The sequence below is a fragment of the Babylonia areolata genome, chromosome 21, assembly GCF_041734735.1.
Source record: "Babylonia areolata isolate BAREFJ2019XMU chromosome 21, ASM4173473v1, whole genome shotgun sequence".
NCBI classification, from domain to species: domain Eukaryota; kingdom Metazoa; phylum Mollusca; class Gastropoda; order Neogastropoda; family Buccinidae; genus Babylonia; species Babylonia areolata.
The window spans coordinates 54,541,741-54,562,893 of NC_134896.1; the positions used below are offsets into that span (position 1 = coordinate 54,541,741).

At 38.9% G+C, this 21,153-nt stretch overlaps 1 protein-coding gene across 4 annotated transcripts in view; it reads left to right on the forward strand.

Moving 5' to 3' along the window:
• The first annotated feature begins 9,509 nt into the window (after positions 1 to 9,509).
• The window catches only part of LOC143295800 (uncharacterized), a 43,076-nt gene continuing 31,432 nt past the window's right edge, over positions 9,510 to 21,153 (forward strand). For all 4 annotated transcript variants that reach the window (XM_076607425.1, XM_076607426.1, XM_076607428.1 and 1 more), the window contains exon 1: positions 9,510 to 9,660. In XM_076607425.1, the coding sequence (XP_076463540.1) occupies positions 9,558 to 9,660 (103 nt within the window). In that variant the 5' untranslated portion in view covers positions 9,510 to 9,557. The remainder of the gene's footprint in view (positions 9,661 to 21,153) is intronic.

Below are 21,153 nucleotides of genomic sequence, written 5' to 3' on the forward strand. Positions count from 1 at the left end.
CTCTCACTCTCTCTCTCTCTCTGTGTCTCCTTTACTCACTCAATCCCCTCCCTCTCCACAAGCTCTACACCTAAGTACAATAATATGTATGTGCACACTGAATACTACCCTCAGGATTTGTTGTGGGCCTGACTCAGTGTTCTGGTATTTTAACGGATACTGATCATAGGTTACGTAGGCTGAGTTCTGATTCAAAGATAAGGTCAAGATTTTTGTACTTGCCGTATTTAAATTTGGAGATGGACAGTTTTGCTATTAACAATATCGTATTGATTTCCTTCCGTTTTTCATCAGTTGGAATGTCCATTTTTGTTGTACCAAACAGAGCTACTTTTTCATCTATGGGAATCAGCGTATCGTAACGTGTGAGAATGAGTTGTTTCACATGTTTCCAAAAGGAGGAAAGTTTGGGGCAGTAGTAAAAGGCATGTTCAATGTAATCGGTTTCTTGGCACCAGTTATATCTGTTTTTGTCCGTGAAAGGGAGACATGTTGTGTCTCGCCAGAATGCTCCAGTGAGATTTTGTCTCTTTAAGGAGTCTGGTTGCCCATTTCACCAAGAGTATTTGCTGCTGGTGTTCGATGTTGATCATGTTTAAACAACCATCATCTTTGTCGAGGCTGAGAACGCCTCTTTTTATTTTTTTCAAATGCTTTTTTATTATTAAACTTTTTTTTCCAAAGAAATCTGTACATTAATGTGTTAATTTTTATTTGTGTTCAGAACTTTAACTGGTACAGACGCTACCTGTAGGACGTGAGAGAATTGTGACAGTAGAAAACTTTTTGCCAGAATAACTTTACCATATAGAGAGGGGTTTCTGCGTTCCCATTGTTTTATCACCTTAGTTATTTTTTTCAACTCTGGATTTCCAGTTCTGCGTTCCCATTGTTTTATCACCTTAGTTATTTTTTTCAAGTCTGGATTTCCAGTTCTGCGTTCCCATTGTTTTATCACCTTAGTTATTTTTTTTCAACTCTGGATTTCCAGTTTCTTCGATTTCCGAAATTTCCATTTCTGCTGAGAAATATATTCCCAGAAGTTTCAGTCTGTTAGATCCTATGGGAATGCCATTTATTTCACCTGTTTCATGTTTTCTTGACCCTAGCCACATGCCCTCAGATTTATTTTTATTCAACTTCAGACCTTAATACTCCTCGAACTGCGTTACAATATCTGTAGCTATTTGAATATCTTGTTCACCTTTAAGGGTTAATGTTGTGTCATCTGCAAACTGTTTTATTTTAGAGTTGTTGCTATGGTTGCACACATCGTCGAGCGGAGTTAGGTCAATCCCTTGAATATCTTTATTCTAATTCGAATCGCCAGTATTTCTACTGCAAGTAGAAAAAGAAGAGTGCTGAGGGGGCATCCCTGTCTGATCCCTCTTTCTGTTAGAAACCAATCAGACAACTAAAATTAGGTGAGTTTGGGAGAATCCATTTGTTGATAATGGTGTAGTAATTGGAAAATTGTCGTATTTGTTGGTGTAGATAAATGATACTGCTTCGTAAACAATTTCAAGGTTCTCTCTGCAATGGTAACATAGAATATTTGTATTGCATTATATTCGGCAAAAAACATAGACATTAGGTTCTTTGACTGTTACTGATACTTTTGTAGAGCTGTTTGTTGTTCTGTGTATGCAAAGCAACCATTCACTGATCCAAGGATTCACTTATTTCAGCTTCTAGTAAGGTAAAGCTTACAGCAAGATGAGATGTCCCGTTTCTGTCTGCAGCTTAACGCCGCTTTATCATCGATGTCCTCATAACTTGGATCAGTGAACACACATTTTCCCGGAAACTGTTACTTTTATCTTGAGTATGGTTCACAAGAAATGTTAATGCACGTGTATATTATTGTATATATAATGGGGAAATCTTATTTTTTGCAAATACTTTTTAAATGTACATATATATTTGTTCAAACCACCTAATAGAGTCGATTCTGTTGAGATGAGAAATAACTGAACAGACAGGAACTTGCTCTCATTCTGTGTTCATTCCCTGACCTGTTCTGAGCGGACACAGAGAGGAATTGGAGCACAGCCTCTGTCTCTTTGATTCGTGATGGAGGTGAAGAAACTGTACCCACGTTTACTCCTTCTTTCATTCACGTCTTTTTACTATAAAATAACTATACACCAGGGCACCAGAATTCCTGGACAATAATAAACACATGTATGTCAGACAACACTGTAAACACCAACAGTTTATCAGACAACATTGTAAACACTAACAGTTTGTCAGACATCACTGTAAACACCAACAGTTTGTCAGACAACACTGTAAACACTAACTGTTTGTCAGACAACATTGCAAACACTAACAGTTTGTCAGACAACACTGTAAACACCAACAGTTTGTCAGACAACACTGTAAACACCAACAGTTTGTCAGACAACACTGTAAACACCAACAGTTTGTCAGACATCACTGTAAACACCACCAGTTTGTCAGACATCACTGTAAACACCACCAGTTTGTCAGACAACATTGTAAACACCAACAGTTTGTCAGACAACACTGTAAACACCAACAGTTTGTCAGAAAACACTGTAAACACCAACAGTTTGTCAGACAACACTGTAAACACCAACAGTTTGTCAGACATCACTGTAAACACCAACAGTTTGTCAGACAACACTGTAAACACCAACAGTTTGTCAGACATCACTGTAAACACCAACAGTTTATCAGAGAACATTGTAAAAACCAACAGTTTGTCAGACAACATTGTAAACACCAACAGTTTTTCAGACATCACTGTAAACACCAACAGTTTATCAGAGAACACTGTAAAAACACCACGACGTTATTTTAGACAATACTGTAAGACCAACAGTGTGTCAAACAACACGATAAAAAACCACCAGTCTATCAGCCAGCCAACACAGAACGTTCTCGTTCCTGGCTATTTGAGGTGTGTCCTGACAGACTGACAGACTATTTCCTGAATATGTGTGTGTGTGTGTGTGTGTGTGTGTGTGTGTGTGTGTGTGTGTGTGTGTGTGTGTGTGTGTGTGCTTTCGCGTATAATCGTGTGTGTGTGTGTGTGTGTGTGTGTGTGTGTGTGTGTGTGTGCTTTCGCGTATAATTGTGTGTGTGTGTGTGTGTGTGTGTGTGTGTGCTTTCGCGTATAATTGTGTGTGTGTGTGTGTGTGTGTGTGTGTGTGTGTGTGTGTGTGTGTGTGTGTGTGTGTGTGCTTTCGCGTATAATTGTGTGTGTGTGTGTGTGTGTGTGTGTGTGTGTGTGTGTGTGTGTGTGTGTGTGTGTGTGTGCTTGCTCATGAAAGAAATTTTGGCCCCCTCTCAAGCCCAAACAAAAACGCTATACTTACTTTTTTCATATGGTGACATTTTTGTCTCTTTTATTTCTGTCTGTTTGTCTGTCTGCCCTCCACCACCACCACCCTCCTCCCTCTTTGTGTCTCTTTGTCTTTCTGTCTCTGTCTCTGTCTCTCTCTGTCTCTGTCTATCTGTCTGTCTGCCTGTCTCTGTCTCTCTCTGTCTCTGTCTCTCTCTCTGTCTCTTTCTCTGTCTCTGTCTCTCTGTCTCTCTCCCTCTCTCTCCCCCCCTCCCCTCTCTCTCTCTCTCTCTCAGAGAGAGGAAAGGATTGTGGAATACAGAGACCGAAAGCAAAGCTGAACGGGTGGATATTGAAATGTTACTTAAACACGCCAACCCGGATCATACTTTCTTATTGCCACAGCGGATCACACAACGCAATGAATGAGTTTTAGAAACTTCAGCTCGTGAAGAAGAAAAAAGGTATAAATAATTAAAAAAGAAAAAAAAGAAAAAAAAAAGAGAAGAAATTAGAAATCGAAGAAATGTGTTTGCAAGCAACATGAAGATTCGTCACATTCTTCTCTGCCTGTCTGAGTGAGCTTCACAACTCGGCATCAGTTCTGGTGATACGTCCATGCAATATTCAGAACGTCACCCTTACCCATAGCACACTCTTTATCAATTTTCCCAAGAATAATTACAAAAGTAAAACACTTGAAACCTACGTGAAATTTATTCCTCTGAACAATTATTATTTCATTAAAAACCAAAAAGGTAGAAAAAAACTACCAACAAACAATAACAACAACAACAAACAAGAGAGGCAAGGCCTTCAAGACTCACTTGTGATACACTTTAAAAAAAATCCAAGCTTTTTATGTATTGAGTATAATTTCAAAATGTAATGTTTAAGAAGAGAAAGATCAGTTTAAAGCAAATTAAGTCCCCTAGCATTAATTACAGAGTAATTTCCCTTTTTTACTATCTGCACCAAAACGTTTGCAAAATAAATAAAAATTCCATGCTTAGCAAAAGAAGTTCCTGTTTGAACAAAAAATGATAATAATGACTCCTCTTGTTGTTGTGTCAGAATAAGAGGTCAAAGTGCCAAGTTTAGAGAATACAAAAAATATCAATATAACAGTAAATGCAGTTTGCATATAATTAGGCTCTCTTTTTTTTATTTTTTTGTGCCCATCCCAGAGGTGCAATATTGTTTTAAACAAGATGACTGGAAAGAACTGAATTATTCCTATTTTAATGCCAAATTTGGTGTCAACTGACAAAGTATTTGCAAAGAAAATGTCAATGTTAAAGTTTACCACGGACAAAAAAAAGACACACAGACACACAGACACACACACACACACACACACACACACACACACAACCGAACACCGAGTTAAAACATAGACTCACTTTGTTTACACAAGTGAGTCAAAAACATAAAACCAACCCAACAACACGTACACGAGGAATACAGTTCACATATCTAATTCAGATATCACTTTTCAACACTCCACAACATGACGTCAGCATTATTTCCTTCACTGAAGGTTCACTCCTAATTTGCTTAACACCAAATTACTTTGGAAGTGATCAGTCCCCCAGATTTTGTAGCCATTGGTTAATTAAAAACAAACAAACACACAAACAAAAAACATATTTATCTACAAAGATCAGTGACAGACTTACGAGCGGAAAACCGCACTCTCTCCTCTACAGGTAGAGCATACAACACAAAAGGATCACACGTAAACTTCTCTTTTTTTTTTCTTTTTTCTTTCTTCATTTTATTTTATTTTATTTTTATTTTATTTTTTTTTGGGGGGGGGGGGGGGGGGATGGGGGGGGGAGCTGCTCTATGATCTGGACGGTGTCTGTAAAATTACTCCCCCGCCACTCATTCAAAATCACCACACCCGGGTACGTCTGTCACAGCTCCCAGCATCGGCAGTTTACAGGGAACAATCGATGTTAGGTCGCCAGGAGGCCACACACCAGAGGAGACCCTGCACACCGCTGCTGGTTACTTGGGTGGTTTATCACACACAGAACAACGCCTGCTGTGCCCCCTGTTGACGACAATAATTGCTTCCGATGGCGTTCACAATTCAGAGGACTGGGTCCTCAGTTTTGTTTTGTTTTTTTATCTGCGTGTCACATGATTTATTATCATCATCCTATATTTACAAAGCAAGTGTGTGTGTGGGGGGGGAGGGGTTGTGTTGTGGGTGTGTGTGCGTGTGTGTGCGTATGTTTGAAGATCACCTTAGTGATTATGCGTCTCTCGTTCTCTCCTCCACTTTCTAACACGTACAAAAACAAACATTTCCTTCTCAGTGACAAAGATGTACACGTAATGTCTACGAACTGATGTCCGACCCTGCAGTTTGTGAAGACGACAGTGGCAGTGCTGTAAGTGGGAAGACTGACTCACTCCAGTCTTTTTCCGTCTTCACACACACCCTTCATCCACTGCACACACACTCATATAGTAGCCTATTCTCGGACTGTCAAGTCACTATAGATATTGACATAATGTATGACAGGGAGAATGCTATTCCAGCAGAATGGAAAGAATGGATCAGACAGGCAGACACACAAATTCACACTTTGACAAATGAAAGACATTTTGCAAACAACTTTAATGATAAGCCAAAAGTAATATCAAAATATTTAGATAATCAAACAAATGACAGAGAGACAAGAAATTCGTGTGCATGTGGATTCTGGAAAAGAAAATTTGGCATTGAATTAAATAAAGATATCTGGCTAATCCCTCATTTTGCAACAAAAGAAGTAAGACTGCGTGAACTGCAATGGAAGATTCTCCATAACATATACCCAACAAATATTCTGCTACATAAAATGAATGTGAGTGATGACAATAAATGCACGACTTGCAAAGATGTGGTAGATTTTATTGAACACTTCTTTTTTGAATGCCCAAATGTCAATAATTTTTGGAAAGCAGTTGAACGTTATATAAGTAGTAACACTGGAAAAAAAAAAGTACAATTGACAGTAAACGAAGTCTTGTTTGGTTTTCAAAACAAAGAAATTAAAAACTGCATGGTAAATACTATAAACAGAATAATACTTATTGGAAAGATGTGCATAAGTATTGCCAAGAAAACTAAAACAACATCTCCAATCTTAGTAATTTTTTAACAGCAAGTCTCACGTCGAAAAATACAGTTCATATAGGTACAGAATAAACATAGTGCTTGACAACATTGATAATGCTCTGCATATACATGGCACATACCTAATTGTATATGAAAACTGCAATGACGTTGTTGACTAAGGTGGTAACAGCAATAATTATGCATCTAATTAATATCATTATCATTCCTCTTCAGCTCCTCCTCTGAGTACCTGTTATTATTATTATTATTATTATTATTATTATTATCATTATTGCTATTTTGACTATTATTGTTGTTGTCGTCATCATTGTCTTTTGAGAAAGAATTGGGTGAAAATGTCACATACAATGCACACTAATGCATAAAGAAACCCAGACATACGTATGCACATGCAGAATATTAAAGCACGCAACAAATGTCCATCATTAGAAAACCCACACACAAGAGAAGCATGAATGGAACTATTCTTATCTCCTTTTTCTTTATCACACAAAATGTTCTTTTCTTGTTTTGCTCTGCTACCATCAATATTACTATCATTATTAGTATGATTAGTATGATTTTTTGTTGTTGTTGTTGTTTTTGTTTTGTTTTGTTTTTTTCTTTTTCCGTCAAAGACGAAAGCCACGTGCAGAGCACAAAGAAAAAAGTATTTTAAAGGAAAAGAAAAAAAAGGGACCCCCACTCCCCCCCCCCCCACCCACCCCCAAAAAAAAAAAATCACAAAAAACCCCCAACGGTAACGATAATAACAAATAACTACATATGAATAGGGGAGAAAACACAAGTTTTCCTTACCGATAGAAATTAGTCAAAAGACCAATGTGTATTTGAGGGTCTTTTTGCTTTAATTGATCTACACGATGGGCGTCTTCAAGTAAGGCGCGTCGCATGCAAAATGACAATTTTATGTGAGTTCACACATGCCTCTTTGTGAAGGTCAAGGTATTCGTGTCAGGGTTGTGTCTCATCAGGGCCGTAACTCTCCGTTTTCACGTGCTCACGTTGAGCTTTGCAAGTTGTCAAATGATGTGTCCACCTCCATGTCTTCTTCGTTTCGCAGGCTATGATTTTTACCACTTAGATTTTTGTTTTGTTAAACCTTATATTGCCTTGCATGTTCAGAATCTATAAATACGACTCACATTGTTGGAAAAAGAGCTGCACAGTCTAAAAAATAAATAGAGGCTAAAAAAAAAAAAAAAAAAAAAAAAAATCAGTAATACATTGATATAGCATTTCTTTAAAAAGAATGTGAAGACATCCGTCACATAATTTATCCGTATTGTCTCAAGAAATGTTTATTTATTTACTTATTTGTTTATGTATTTATTAAGATGTTTCACTACAGCGCATATTCTTGAAGCTCTATGCATTTTACAACATCATGTCATTGCCAACATTGTTGCATGTTTTCATGACACTTTTCATTTCTCTTTTCCTGTCCATTTGCAGGTAACCCTGTATAACGACCACAACAGAAAGATGTTGATGAATGAATGTAAGATTTGTGGAATGGATGGGTGAATGATGGGGAATTAAAAAATTGTTGGAAAAAAAAAATGGGAAGACTGACTCACTCCAGTCTTTTTCCGTCTTCACACACACCCTTCATCCACTGCACACACACTCATATAGTAGCCTATTAGCCTATTCTCGGACTGTCAAATCACTATAGATATTGACATAATGTATGACAGGGAGAATAGGGTGGTATGGTGATCTATCTCAGTCTGTAAACATTTATGTGTTTATATATCTGTCTGTCTGTTTCTATTCCTGAAATGCACACCACGCCTGCATTCATATTCTACGCGTATAATTATGTAAACTCGTGTATATAATTACATGCGTATATAATATGACCCCCCCCCCCTCACACACACACAAACACACAAACACACACACACACACACACACACACACACACAGAGTCTCCCTCTCCCTCTCTCTCCCTTGCTGAGAATATTTATATTAAAGGCACAGCCGCAAACAAGCTGTTGATATTCAAATGTTCTTCCTTGTCGTGTCGATTTACCAAGGCCCGGCCCTCTTGTCACTTCAGTGGCTGACTGACAGTGCAGGTGTGCACAGTGTTAGTGTGTCTGTGTCATCTGGTTAGACAGTGTTAGTGTGTCTGTGTCATCTGGGTAGACAGTGTTAGTGTGTCTGTGTCATCTGGGTAGACAGTGTTAGTGTGTCTGTGTCATCTGGGTAGACAGTGTGTCTGTGTCATCTGGGTAGACAGTGTTAGTGTCTCTGTGTCATCTGGGTAGACAGTGTTAGTGTGTCTGTGTCATCTGGGTAGACAGTGTTAGTGTGTCTGTGTCATCTGGGTAGACAGTGTCAGTATGTCTGTGTCATCTGGGTAGAGAGTGTCACTGTGTCTGTGTCATCTGGGTAGGTAGTGTTGGGGTGTCTGTGTCATTTGGGTAGACAGTGTTAGAGTGTCTGTGTCATTTGGGTAGACAGTGTTAATGTGTCTGTGTCATCTGGGTAGGTAGTGTTGGGGTGTCTGTGTCATTTGGGTAGACAGTGTTAGAGTGTCTGTGTCATTTGGGTAGACAGTGTTAATGTGTCTGTGTCATCTGTGTAGACAGTGTCAGTATGTCTGTGTCATCTGGGTAGACAGTATCACTGTGTCTGTGTCATCTGGGTAGACAGTGTTAATGTGTCTGGGTCACTTCGGGTAGACTCTTTCGGGTGTGTCACTGTAATTTGACATGTAACAGTGTTGGTATGCTGGATCATGATGAGAGTGTCAGCGTTATACGGGTATACAGCGTTTAGATGTGTCGAAAGAACTGGGTATCGATGCCCTCTGGGTAGACAGTGTTAGGTGTTCGTGTCATTTGGGTAGACAGTGTTAGATGATCATGTTATTTGGGTTGACAGTGTTTGGTGTTTGTGTCATTTGGGTAGACAGTGTGAGATATTCGTGTCATTTGGGTAGACAGTGTTAGACATTCGTGTCATTTGGGTAGACAGTGTTATATGTTCGTGTCATTTGGGTAGACAGTGTTATATGTTCGTTTCAATCGGGTAGACAGTATTAGGTGTTGGTGTCATCTGTGTTGCCAAAGTAATGTAAACCAAGATGTTTACAGCTGAATGGTGTGGATGTCTGCCGTGACCATGAACCACACAGGTGTAGGCGTTGTCTGTCTGTGGCTTAGTGCGGCCATGTGTGTCGTCCATGGGGAGTCACATTATGGTAAGTAACTCAACATGTGTGCAGACGCACGTTAAAGATCCTGAAATCCATGTCAGCGTTCAGTGGGTCATGGAAACGAGAACATACCCAGCATGCACACCCCCGAAAACGGTGTATGGCTGCGGGGGGAAAAAACGGTCATACACATAAAAGCCCACTCGTATACATACTAGTTAACGTGGGAGTTGCAGCCCACGAAGGAAGAAGAGTTTACCTGTCTGTAAATCCGTCTCTGTCCCTTCAGTGGATCAGATACATTATACGTTAATGTAGACTTTTCACTGGAGCAGTGATTACTAGTAAGAAACAGCCAAAAGAAAGTTCAAGACAAGGTGACAAATAGCATAATTTAACACTGACAATGATTACATCAGGTTATCGCAAATCACCAGTCGTTTCTATAAAATATATGACACCCCCACCCCCTCCTCTAGGATCAAGTCATTTTTTTCCCCCGGACTTTCTGGGTCGACCACCGTTTTATTTTGTATACGAATTCATTATAACAATTCAGAGTAGATGCAAAAGAAAGGGGAAAAAACAAAGAAAGAAAAAAAAATGAATACAGTGTACATTAACAATAACATCGTCGTCATAAGTCGTTATACTTATAATATATAGTTCTATCAATTTGGTCAAGGTGGACACATTTTCATCATGTGTAACAGTGCAGTTTTATAACATATAATAGACATATCTAGCATCAGCATAGAGTTATGGACACTTTGCTTAGCTAACGTAATGTGGAAAGAACACAACCCACACATGGGATATCTTAAATATGAACACATTTCCTCTAGTTTTCTATACGTGATTATATAAAACACCCATTACACAGTCATGTTAAACATTATTACTGCAGACACATAAGTGCACATGAATACACGCATGCATATATTATTTACATATTCGCATACTTACACATTCACGTACATATGTTCAAGTTAAAAAAAAAAAAAAAAAAATATATATATATACATATATATATATATATATATATATATATATCATTGAGCCTTCATTATTATTGTGCATTTTGATCTTTTCATAATATTTTGTATGGGTTACTGTTTTCAAGAAGTTTTATATATGGACACCATTTTCTCATAAATACAACGCTTAACATTTCCGTTGAATGCATATATCTTTCTACTTTATAACTATTTCTTAAATCATTCAAAAAGTGCTCTATACATGGTTTAATCTTATTTATTCTGCATTTATAAACAAAATATTTTGCAACAAGAATAATATAGTTGAAAGTTTCATCTATTTTTGTAATTTCACCATTTCCAAATAAAACTAATTCTATGTTGAACTTAACGTTTGAGCAAGTATCACATCTTTCTTTTCAAACGTTCTCTTTCCTTCCAAAACAATTGAGAGAACTTGCAAAATCATAGATAATGTTGTACTGAATCTATTTCATTTTTACAGAAATTGCACTTGTCACTGTTTGTAATACCCATTTTTGTTTGTAACTAAAATGTTGTGACAAATTCTAATTTGAAACCACTTCAATTTTATCTCTTTTACTTTTTTTATTTGCTTCATGGTGGTTACCCAATTAACGATGGTATCTAATTTTTGCTCCCACTTAACAAAAGAATTTATATTGTAAATAAAGAGTGGTTCAAGAAGTATATCATAATATATTTGCGAGCCTTTCATAGTAGAGGATATTAAGTGTAGTGCTTTCGATTGTTCATTACAGGTTTTATCACTTGGATAAATATTATGTGTAATTAAGTAACTGTTTATCGAATGTATCAATCCCATATACACTAAATAATTTACATTAATATTATATTTTTTCTGTAAAGCACGTGCAACTAAGGAAGCACCCATTCTCATCAACAACATCTCTAACTAGATATATATTCTTATTTGTCCAACATTTGTAGTGGATTGTGTTGTTACCAACTCTAAATTTGTCGTTATAAAAGAGGGGCTCTGCAAGTACCTTGTGTGGCTCTTTTAATTCTATTTGTTTCGTAAAATTCGTGTATGCCTGAAAAACATCTTTCCAAAATTGGTTACATTCGATAGTTAGAAACTTTCTTGAACCATACAGATGTAGTGAGTTAATTTCTTGGCATTTTATAAGTAAGATTCTCTTCCACTTTGGTGTTCCTGTGTATAATTTCCTTATCCATGTTATCTTAAGAGCATGTATAAACTTTTTTATGTCTGGTATACCTATTCCTCCATTTGCAACAATATGTATCGAGTATTTTCTTTTAATTTTATCTGGCTTTTTATCCCATACGAATTCATAGGATAGTCTCTGTAATTCTTTTATTTCTTTGTCTGGAGGGATTGGAAGAAGAATCCATAAGTATATTAGCTTTGAAAGTATGAGAGATTTCAGAATAGCAATTCTACCGAGGGGTGTGCATATACGTTTTGACCAAATATTGAATAATTTTTTTGCTTCTGTTAATTTATCCCTTGTGTTCACTTCACTTATTTTTGATAGATCGTTTAAAAACCATGTACCTAAAATCTTGAATTTGGGGGGGTTCCATTTCATATTCTTTTCTGGGAGATATTTCCTTTTCGAATTTCTCATACACCCTAACCAAACATTTAGCGTTTTATCATAATTTAACTTCAGACCTGAAAATTCTTCAAATCTATTTAGTGTTTCGAATAATTTCTCATACGATTCTTTATCTCCCTCTAACGTAAATGTTGTGTCGTCAGCAAACTGACTAATTTTAAATTCGGTATTCAATATGCTAATGCCTTTAATACCCTCATCTTCCCTTATCTTGCATGCCAGAATTTCAGAGCACAATACAAATAGGTATGGAGAAATTGGGTCTCCATGGCAGCACCTTCTTTGTACTCTGAAACTCTGGGATACCTTACCATATACTATGACATATGACTTTATATTTCTATATAAAGTGCCTACCCATTTACTTATATCTTCTCCAAATCCAAAAGCGTTTAAGACCTTGTTCATATATACCCAGTTTACCGAATCAAATGCCTTCTCAAAGTCTATTGAAACTAGTAAGCATGAAATGTCTTCTTTTTCTAAGTAATGCATGATATCATATAGATTTCTTAAGTTATCACCAATGTATCTACCTGGAATGAAACCTGTCTGATCTTCATTTATTAACTTAGGCAGGACTGACTTAATTCTACTAGCTATACATGCTGATCCTATCTTATAAATAACGTTTAACAAGGATATAGGCCTCCAGTTTTTTAAGTATTCCCTTGGTTTATCCCCTTTTGGCAGGCATGTAATTAATCCTTCTTTCTGTGTTGTTGACATTTCTCCACTTATAAATCCTTCATTCAGTGATCTCACAACAAAGTCACTAATGTCCTTCCAAAAAAAATTGAAAAAATGTACAGTCATTCCATCTGTACCTGGACTCTTGTCGTTTTGCATTCGTCTAATAGCATCTATGGCTTCTTGTCTTGTAATTACTCCTTCTAGTTGTTTTGATTCTGTCTCATCAAGTCTGGGTAAGTTGTTTACATAATCACTAATATCTAAATCTTTTACATTCTGTTCTTTATATAGGTCTTCATAATAATCTCTTGTCGCCTTTAGTATTTCATCTGTTTCTGTCAGTATATTACCTTGATCTGTAAATAACTTTAACATGTGTTTGCTGATAGTGACGTTTTTCAAGATTACAAAAATATTTACTTACTTTTTCACCCTGAGATGCCCATCTTGCTTTAGATCTTAAAGCTATCCCTTCCATTTTCAATTTCCTTAACTGTATGAGCTCTTCCGTCTTCTCCTGCAATTCTCTAATTATATTATACGACCAAACTTCCTTTTCGAGTCGTTGTATTTCCTTTTCTAACATTTCCTCTTTTTCTTTCTTATTCCCAAAGTTATAGTTTTTGCTCTTATCTCCATTATCAACACATCTAAAAAGAGCTGGCTGCTTATAGTAAACTGAATTTCATCATTCGGGATATTACATATATTTTCTCGTGTGTAAGGTAATACTGCATACTGTTCCTTTATTTTCTCTATTGTTTCTTTCACTAACTTAATATAATCACTGTCTCTAAGTAAAGATGAGTTAAATTTCCAAAAAAATTTTCTTTTGGGTTCTGTATTAAATACTAAGTCAACTTTGACTAAAGAGTGGTCACTTCTATAACCGTACAAAATATCAGCGTCTTTAACATCAGTAACGAGGTTATCTGAGATCAAGAAGAAGTCAAGACGGCTTTGTTGTAAGGGAGTTAGTCTCCTCCAAGTGTATCTTAAGACTTCAGTATTGAGTTCCCTCCATATATCCACTAACTGTAAATCATCTATCATCTTTAAAACTCTTTCTTGTGCTCCCTGATTATTCACATGCTTATAATTGTGGTAGTCTACGTTGGGATTCATTACTAAATTCCCATCCCCTCCCATTATGACGTTAGAAATTTCTTGCTCTTCAACTTTTTTTTTCTGAATTTCTTCAAAAAATATAGGTTCATCTCTGTTAGGGAAATAAAGGTTTACCAATAGAATTTCAATATCAAATATGTTTAAGACCAAATTGATATAATTACCATGAGTATCTGTAATGTTTGTTTGTTTGTTTTTTGTTTTTTTGTTTTTTTTGTTTTGTTTTTTTTTAACTGAAAGTTGTTATTCAGCAAGATAGCTACTCCTCGTGACCTAGAATTATTAGATGAAAAAAAAAAACACATTCATAACCCCATTCAGCCCTTATTTGTCTCTAGCTCTCCATCTTGTTTTTTTAAAGTGTGTATCTTGTTAAAAAAAAAAAGACTGAATATTGTTTTTGTCTTAAGTATTGTGAAACATCTTTCCTTTTTTGAAAAGCACCTAGCCCCTGACAATTTAAGGATGGTATTTTTAGACTATTCATGAGTGAATTGTATACTGGACCACACATATTGCACCATTAATATTTCAAAAACAAAGTTTTCCACCTGTACGATTTTTTTTTCTAATCTAAGAAATAAAAAAGAACACGAACGATAATGAATTCCTTGTTCTTTACAAACTGAAGCATCAGACACTCAAATATTTGGCGAAAGTCAAATGAAATATATGAAAAAGAAAGAAACAAGACAAAATATTTTCCATTCACACAAAAATACACATACATTGGCAAAGAAGAAAAACAAAACAAAACAAAAAACAGACACCTGTTTACCTCTGACCATCCTTGGCGATCAGGGAACACAACATCGCACAACTCTTCGTGTTTGATTTCATAAAGCCGTATTTCACGAAACTCCTTCCCATTCTCGTGGAAAGTATTTTGTTGTCGTGTTTGTTTAAATAAAACTCCGATTTGCAGCCGTACAGCTTTGGTGTCGGTCTCTGTGTTTTTCAGTCTCACTCTTCTTCTGTCTGTTCCTTATACGTGTGTGTGTGTGTGTGTGTGTGTGTGTGTGTGTGTGTGTGTGTGTGTGTGTGTGTGTAAGTCAACGCGCGTGTGTGTACAAAACTTGTAAAAATCGTGCGAGCGATTTTGTCTTCTCTTTTACTCTCTATCTGTTCAGATTTTTTTTTAACAAATTAGCAAAACTCAAAACAACTAAGACAATACTCACATAACATTCGTGCCAGTATGCTCTGATTTTTTTAACTCACTCGGAGATCCCGAACCATCAAGGGAACCTGGAGCACCTGCAACACAACCTTACTCACTTCGCCCGCAGTCACCTTTGTGTACAAGTTCGCGTGAACGTGTGTGTGTGTGTGTGTGTACGTGTGTACGTGTGAGTGAGTGAGTGAGTGTGTGTGTGTGTGTGTGTGTGTGTGTGTGTGTGTGTGTGTGCGTGCGTGCGTGCGTGTGAGTGAGTGAGTGCGTGGGTGTGAGTGAGTGAGTGAGTGAGTGTGTGTGTGTGTGTGTGTGTGTGTGTGTGTGTGTGTGTGTGCGTGTGTGTGTGCGTGTATGCGTGGTGTAGCGGGAACGAAAACATACATTATCAGCTAAGCATGTATCTCAAGAGCATGAGCAAAGGCAGGCTACACCTGCGACCCGACCCGCTCCAAGATTCACAACACCCAAGCACAACCATCACAAATCGAATAGGTCATGCACAGCGACCTACAACACAAAAAGACCGACCCATCGCAAAATGCCAAACACAACTTCACACACAAACCGGACAGGCGAAAAAAGCACGATTTCAGCAACCCCAAAAAAGCAGTCTCTCAACAAGGAGAGCAAAAGAAATAATTAATATTCGCGAGAGACAATAATAGATAATAATAGATGATAATGTCTGAATACGAAACCGTGTGTATGTATGTGGAGGCGGGGGTGTGCATATGTGTGCGCGCATGCGTGTGTGTGCGCATGTGTGTGCATGGGTATGTGTGTGTGTACTGGTGGGAAGATGGGTGGAGTGTTTTGATATGCATTCCGTCCAAGCATGTGAACGAATAAAAAATATGATTGTTTATGTATTCATTTTTCACAAACATATTTACAAACACCGTGCTTTGTCAGTTCGGGTCGACAGAAAGGAAAAAAAAAAAAGCAACACACAAACAAAACAGCAACAAGTATTTGCAAATAACAAATGGATCAATCAATCAATCAATCAAGTCACCAGTGAATCACCCTGCAAAATATGAACCAGATGATTAATGGACAAGCAAGCACGCGTACTTTATTCCTCTACTCCCCCTCACACCCTTCTCTTTTCTAGAGGTAGAGGGGAACGAGTAGACACATTTCTTTTTGCCATTCGTGACTTCCGTTGGAACAGAATCGACCCTGTGTGTGTGTGTGTGTGTGTGTGTGTTTCAGACTGTCTTCGTGTGCGCAAAGGATTATGTTGAGTTATTTGCACAAAGCAAAAAAATATTCACCTCCACCTTCACCTTCACCTCTCCCGTAGTCTGGGTTCAGACCGTTGGGGCACCGCTGCTGACCTGGCCACCACCCCTCTCCACTCTTCACGGTTTTCTGATTTCCTCAGGGCGTCACCGAGCGTCAAGCCTGTCCACCCCCGGATGTTGTCTTCCCATCTCTTCTTCTGCCGTCCTCTCCTTCTGCCTCCTTGTACGGTGCCTTGCAGAAACGTTTTGGCAAGACCAGATGATCGGGAGATGTGTCCATACCACCTAAGTTTGCGTTTTTTCACTATGGACAGAAGGTCTTCGTAGGGTCCAATACTTTGCTTGATTCTGTTCTTCACTTCCGTGTTAGTGATGTGGTCTCTGTAGGAGATGCCAAGTAGTCTACGAAAGCATCTCATCTCGACAGCTTGGATTCTTCTCTCGATGTCTGCAGTCAGGGTCCAAGTCTCGCAGGCGTAGAGCAATATTGATATAACCAGGGAACGCATCAGTCTGATTTTTGAGCTGAGAGCGATGTTTTTGTTGTTCCAGATGGTGTTCAGCTTGTTGAGTGCCATTGTTGTTTGGGCAATTCTCGAGAGTACTTCTGGTTTAGATCCTTCATCTGACACGATTGCTCCCAGATATTTGAAGCTGTGGACTGTTTTAAGCATTTCGTCGTTGCTTTGATGTCAATGCTGATGCCGTTGGTGTTGTTAGTCATCAGTTTGGTTTTCTCCGCACTGATTTGCATTCCATACGATGTGGAGACTTTGTCTAGATGTTTGACCAGGCTTGCCAGTTCTTCTTCTTTTCCAGCCAGTCAATCAATGTCGTCGGCAAAACGTAGGTTTGTGATTGTTCTGCCGCCTATGCTGACTGTTCCTACATGCTCTTCCAGTGCGTCAGTCATTATTCTTTCTAAGAAGATGTTGAAGAGTGTTGGGGAGAGTAGACAGCCTTGTCTCACTCCGACTGTGGTTCTGAACCAGTCCCCGATGCTATTGTTGAGGTAGACGGCGCTGGTGGCTTTGTCATAGAGGTGCTGTATCAGTCTGATCAGGTTGGCGTTGATGTTGTACAGATTCATGGTAGCCCACAAAGCTGCATGCCAGACCCTGTCAAATGCCTTCTTAAAATCAATGAAGACGTGGTAGAGGTCTTGTTGGTGTTGATGGTACCTCTCACATAGCAACCTCAAGTTGAAGATTTGTTCAGTTGTGCTCCTTCCTGGTCTGAAACCTGCCTGTTCTTCAGCAATGATGTTTTCTGCTTGTGGTTTCAGTCTGTTAAGCAGGATCTTCAACATGACTTTGCTGGGATGACTAATCAGGCTGATGGTGCGGTAGTTTTGACACTGCTGGAGATTGCCCTTTTTGGGGAGGGTGATGATCAGTGATTGTGTCCACGGTGTGGGCCATTCCCCTGTTTGCCAGATCTTGTTGCAGATTTTCAGTAGCACATCTATCATAACTTCACCCCCTGCTTGGACCAGTTCTGATGGGATGTTGTCCACTCCTGCCGATTTCCCTTTTTTCAGCGATGCTATTGCTGCCTCTATTTCTTCACGGAGTATGGGGTGATTACTATTATCAGTGGCTGGTGGAACATTCAGTATTGCTGGATCACCTGTGGTCTGTATGTTGTATAGCTCTGAGCAGTATTCTGTCCATCGCTTTAGGATGTCTTGTTCTTCTGTTAGACATTTTCCATCCTTGGTCTGGATGTTGGACATAGTTCTACCTTGCCTTGTGTTGGTAAGTTCTTTCACAACTTGGTAGGCTTTCTTGCTGTTGTTTCTTGTCAGGTTTTCCTCTATGTCCTGGCATTTTCCTTCAATCCAATTCTCCCTTGCCTTCTTCATGCTTCTCTTGATTTCGGTGTTAACTGTTTTGTACTGTTTTGCCCCTTCTTCTTCATTCTTTTTCTTTTTCAGGTCTCTACGTTTGTCACACAGCTGTAGGATGTCGTCCGTGACCCAGGGCTTCTTTTTGATGCGTTGTTTTCCAAGAGTTGTTTGGGCTGTTTCAGTTACAGCTGCGTTGAAGTCGCTTACGAGTGTATCCAGGTCGGCGTCATCTGCATCTAGAGTGATGAGTGGCGCGAATTTCCCACCAATCATGGCTTGGAATGCCTCTTGTATTTCAGGATCTTTCAATTTTTCCAGGTCGAACTTCAGTCTTGAGAAGCTTTGTTTCCTTGTTTTCTTCAGTTGGAGTTTGAAGGTCATCATTACCAAGTCGTGGTCACTTGCGATGTCAGCTCCTGGGAAACTTCTTGTCTTGGCAATGTTCACGCTAGACTGGAAACGCTTCTTTACCATGATGTAGTCTATTTGGTTGTGGTGATCTCCTCCAGGGCTGTGCCATGTCCATCTTCTGGATGCTTTGTGTGGTCCAAATGTGTTTGTTATCTTCAGGTTGTTGAAGCAGGCAAATTCCAGGAGTCTCAAGCCTCTTTCATTTGTAGCGTTGTTACCATATCGTCCACATGTGCCCTTCCAGGTGTTGTAGGAGTCTTCTCCGATCTTGGCGTTCCAGTCACCTTGTATTACTATGATGTCTTTCTTTGGTGGCTGATCAAGGGTTTCTTGTAGTTGTTCGTAGAACTCCTCAACTTCATCATCGCTGTGATCAGATGTTGGAGCATATGCTTGTATGATGGTGATGTTGAATGGGGATGCCCTCAGGCGGATGGTAGTGAGCCTGCTGGATATTGGTCGGCAACCCATGACAGTGTTAACAATGTCTTTGTGGATCAGGAACCCTACTCCATGTTCGTGTTTGTCCTCTCTACCACTGTAAAATAGTCTGTGGCCTTCAAGTGTGGGTATTTCACCGATATTTTTCCATCGTGTTTCACTGAGTCCTAGGATGTGCCAGCGATATTTGTTCATTGCATGTGTCAGTTCTTCCAATTTTCCTGGCGTCCTTAGTGTTCTGACATTCCACGTGCCAATAGAGATGTTGTTCCTGGCCCGGAGCTTGTTGTTGTGTGGTCCACCAGTAGCACATTTGTCACCTCCACCCTGGTTTGCAATGGAAGGCGCGGTCCTTGTTGACCCGGGTGACGACCGAGCCGGTATGGGTTGAGTAGTGGTCGTCATTCATGCGGTGAGTCTTGGGCAGAAAAGCATGGCGGAGCCCATCCCTCTAGCATGGAAAAAAATATTATAATACTAATAATGACAATAATAGATAACTAGAAAATACAACGCACATTTTTAGCACTTGAACCTGTCCAAAAAGACAATGCACACTTTTAACACGTGAACCAGCCAATCAATGATCAATCAACCGTTCAGTGTGTAAATCGACAGGCTGATACCCATAAAGGCAAAGTAAAAAGATGCATGGCATAATTCCAACCATAGGCGTAGAGTTTCAAATGTATTATAATTTCCATACATAATTAGTATGTGGTTGGGGGCGGTGGTGGGGGGAGGGGAGAAAAAAAAAGAGACAATATACGCGTTCCATTTGGCAACAACAGCTGTCAAGATTTAAAAAAAAAAAAAAAAATACTAAGGATAAGAAATGAAAAAAACAAATCATAATAATAAACAACTAAAAAGTATGAATGAATTGCCGTGATCAAAACAGCGGCATACACAATGAAGATTCAAAAATGGCTTTGATTCATGAATCGTTGAAGAACATAGTTATAACGTTTGCTGACTTTGAACGTCTGAATTTGAAAGTGTGTGTGTGTGCGCGTGTGTGCGAGTGTGCTAATGCGTGCGTGTGTTCGTGCGAGCATGCGCGTGTGTGTGTGTTGGTGGGCTGATAGGTGAGTAGGTGTTTTGGTTTGCCTTCCGTCCAAGAATGTGTACGGACGTATGATTGTGTGTATATCCATTTTTCACAAACACATTTTCAAGGTAGTACATCATGCCATTAAATCCTCTATCAGTTCAAAGTGACCAAAATGGTAATGAAACAATCATTAGTAAATAACAAATAGATCAATCAATCAATCAATCAATCAATCAATCAAGACAACAGTAAATCAACCAGCAAAATATGACCCAGCTGAACACTGGACAAGCTAACACAAGTATTTTATTTATCCTATTCTCCCCCCCCCCCCCCCGCCCCATTTTTCATAAGGCAGTGACATGTTGCATGTCAGTGGGAAGGGGGTGAGGGCCGCGGGGAGGGGACAGAGGGGACATTTTTTCTAACAAAACAAATCATAAATTCCGTGGAATAATATCGACCCCTCTCTCCCCCCCCCCCCCTCTATGTGTGTGTATATGTGTGTGTGTGTGTGTGTGTGTGTGTGTTTGCATGCGTGCGTGTGCGCGCGTGTGTGCATGTGTGTGTGTTGTGCGTGTGTGTGCGTGCGCGTGTGTGTGCGTGTGTGCGTGCGCGCGCGCGTGCATGTGTTTTATGGAGAGAGAGAAGAATAAGATGATGGATCAGAGCACGTTACTGTAATTAGAACATGTAAATCAAAAAACCACCTTTTTGACTCACTTGTGTAAACAAAGTGAGTCTATGTTTTAACCCGGTGTTCGGTTGTGTGTGTGTGTGTGTGTGTGTCTGTGTCTGTGTCTGTGTCTTTGTCTGTGTGTCTGTGTGTCCGTGGTAAACTTTAACATTGACATTTTCTCTGCAAATACTTTGTCAGTTGACACCAAATTAGGCATAAAAATAGGAAAAAAATCAGTTCTTTCCAGTCATCTT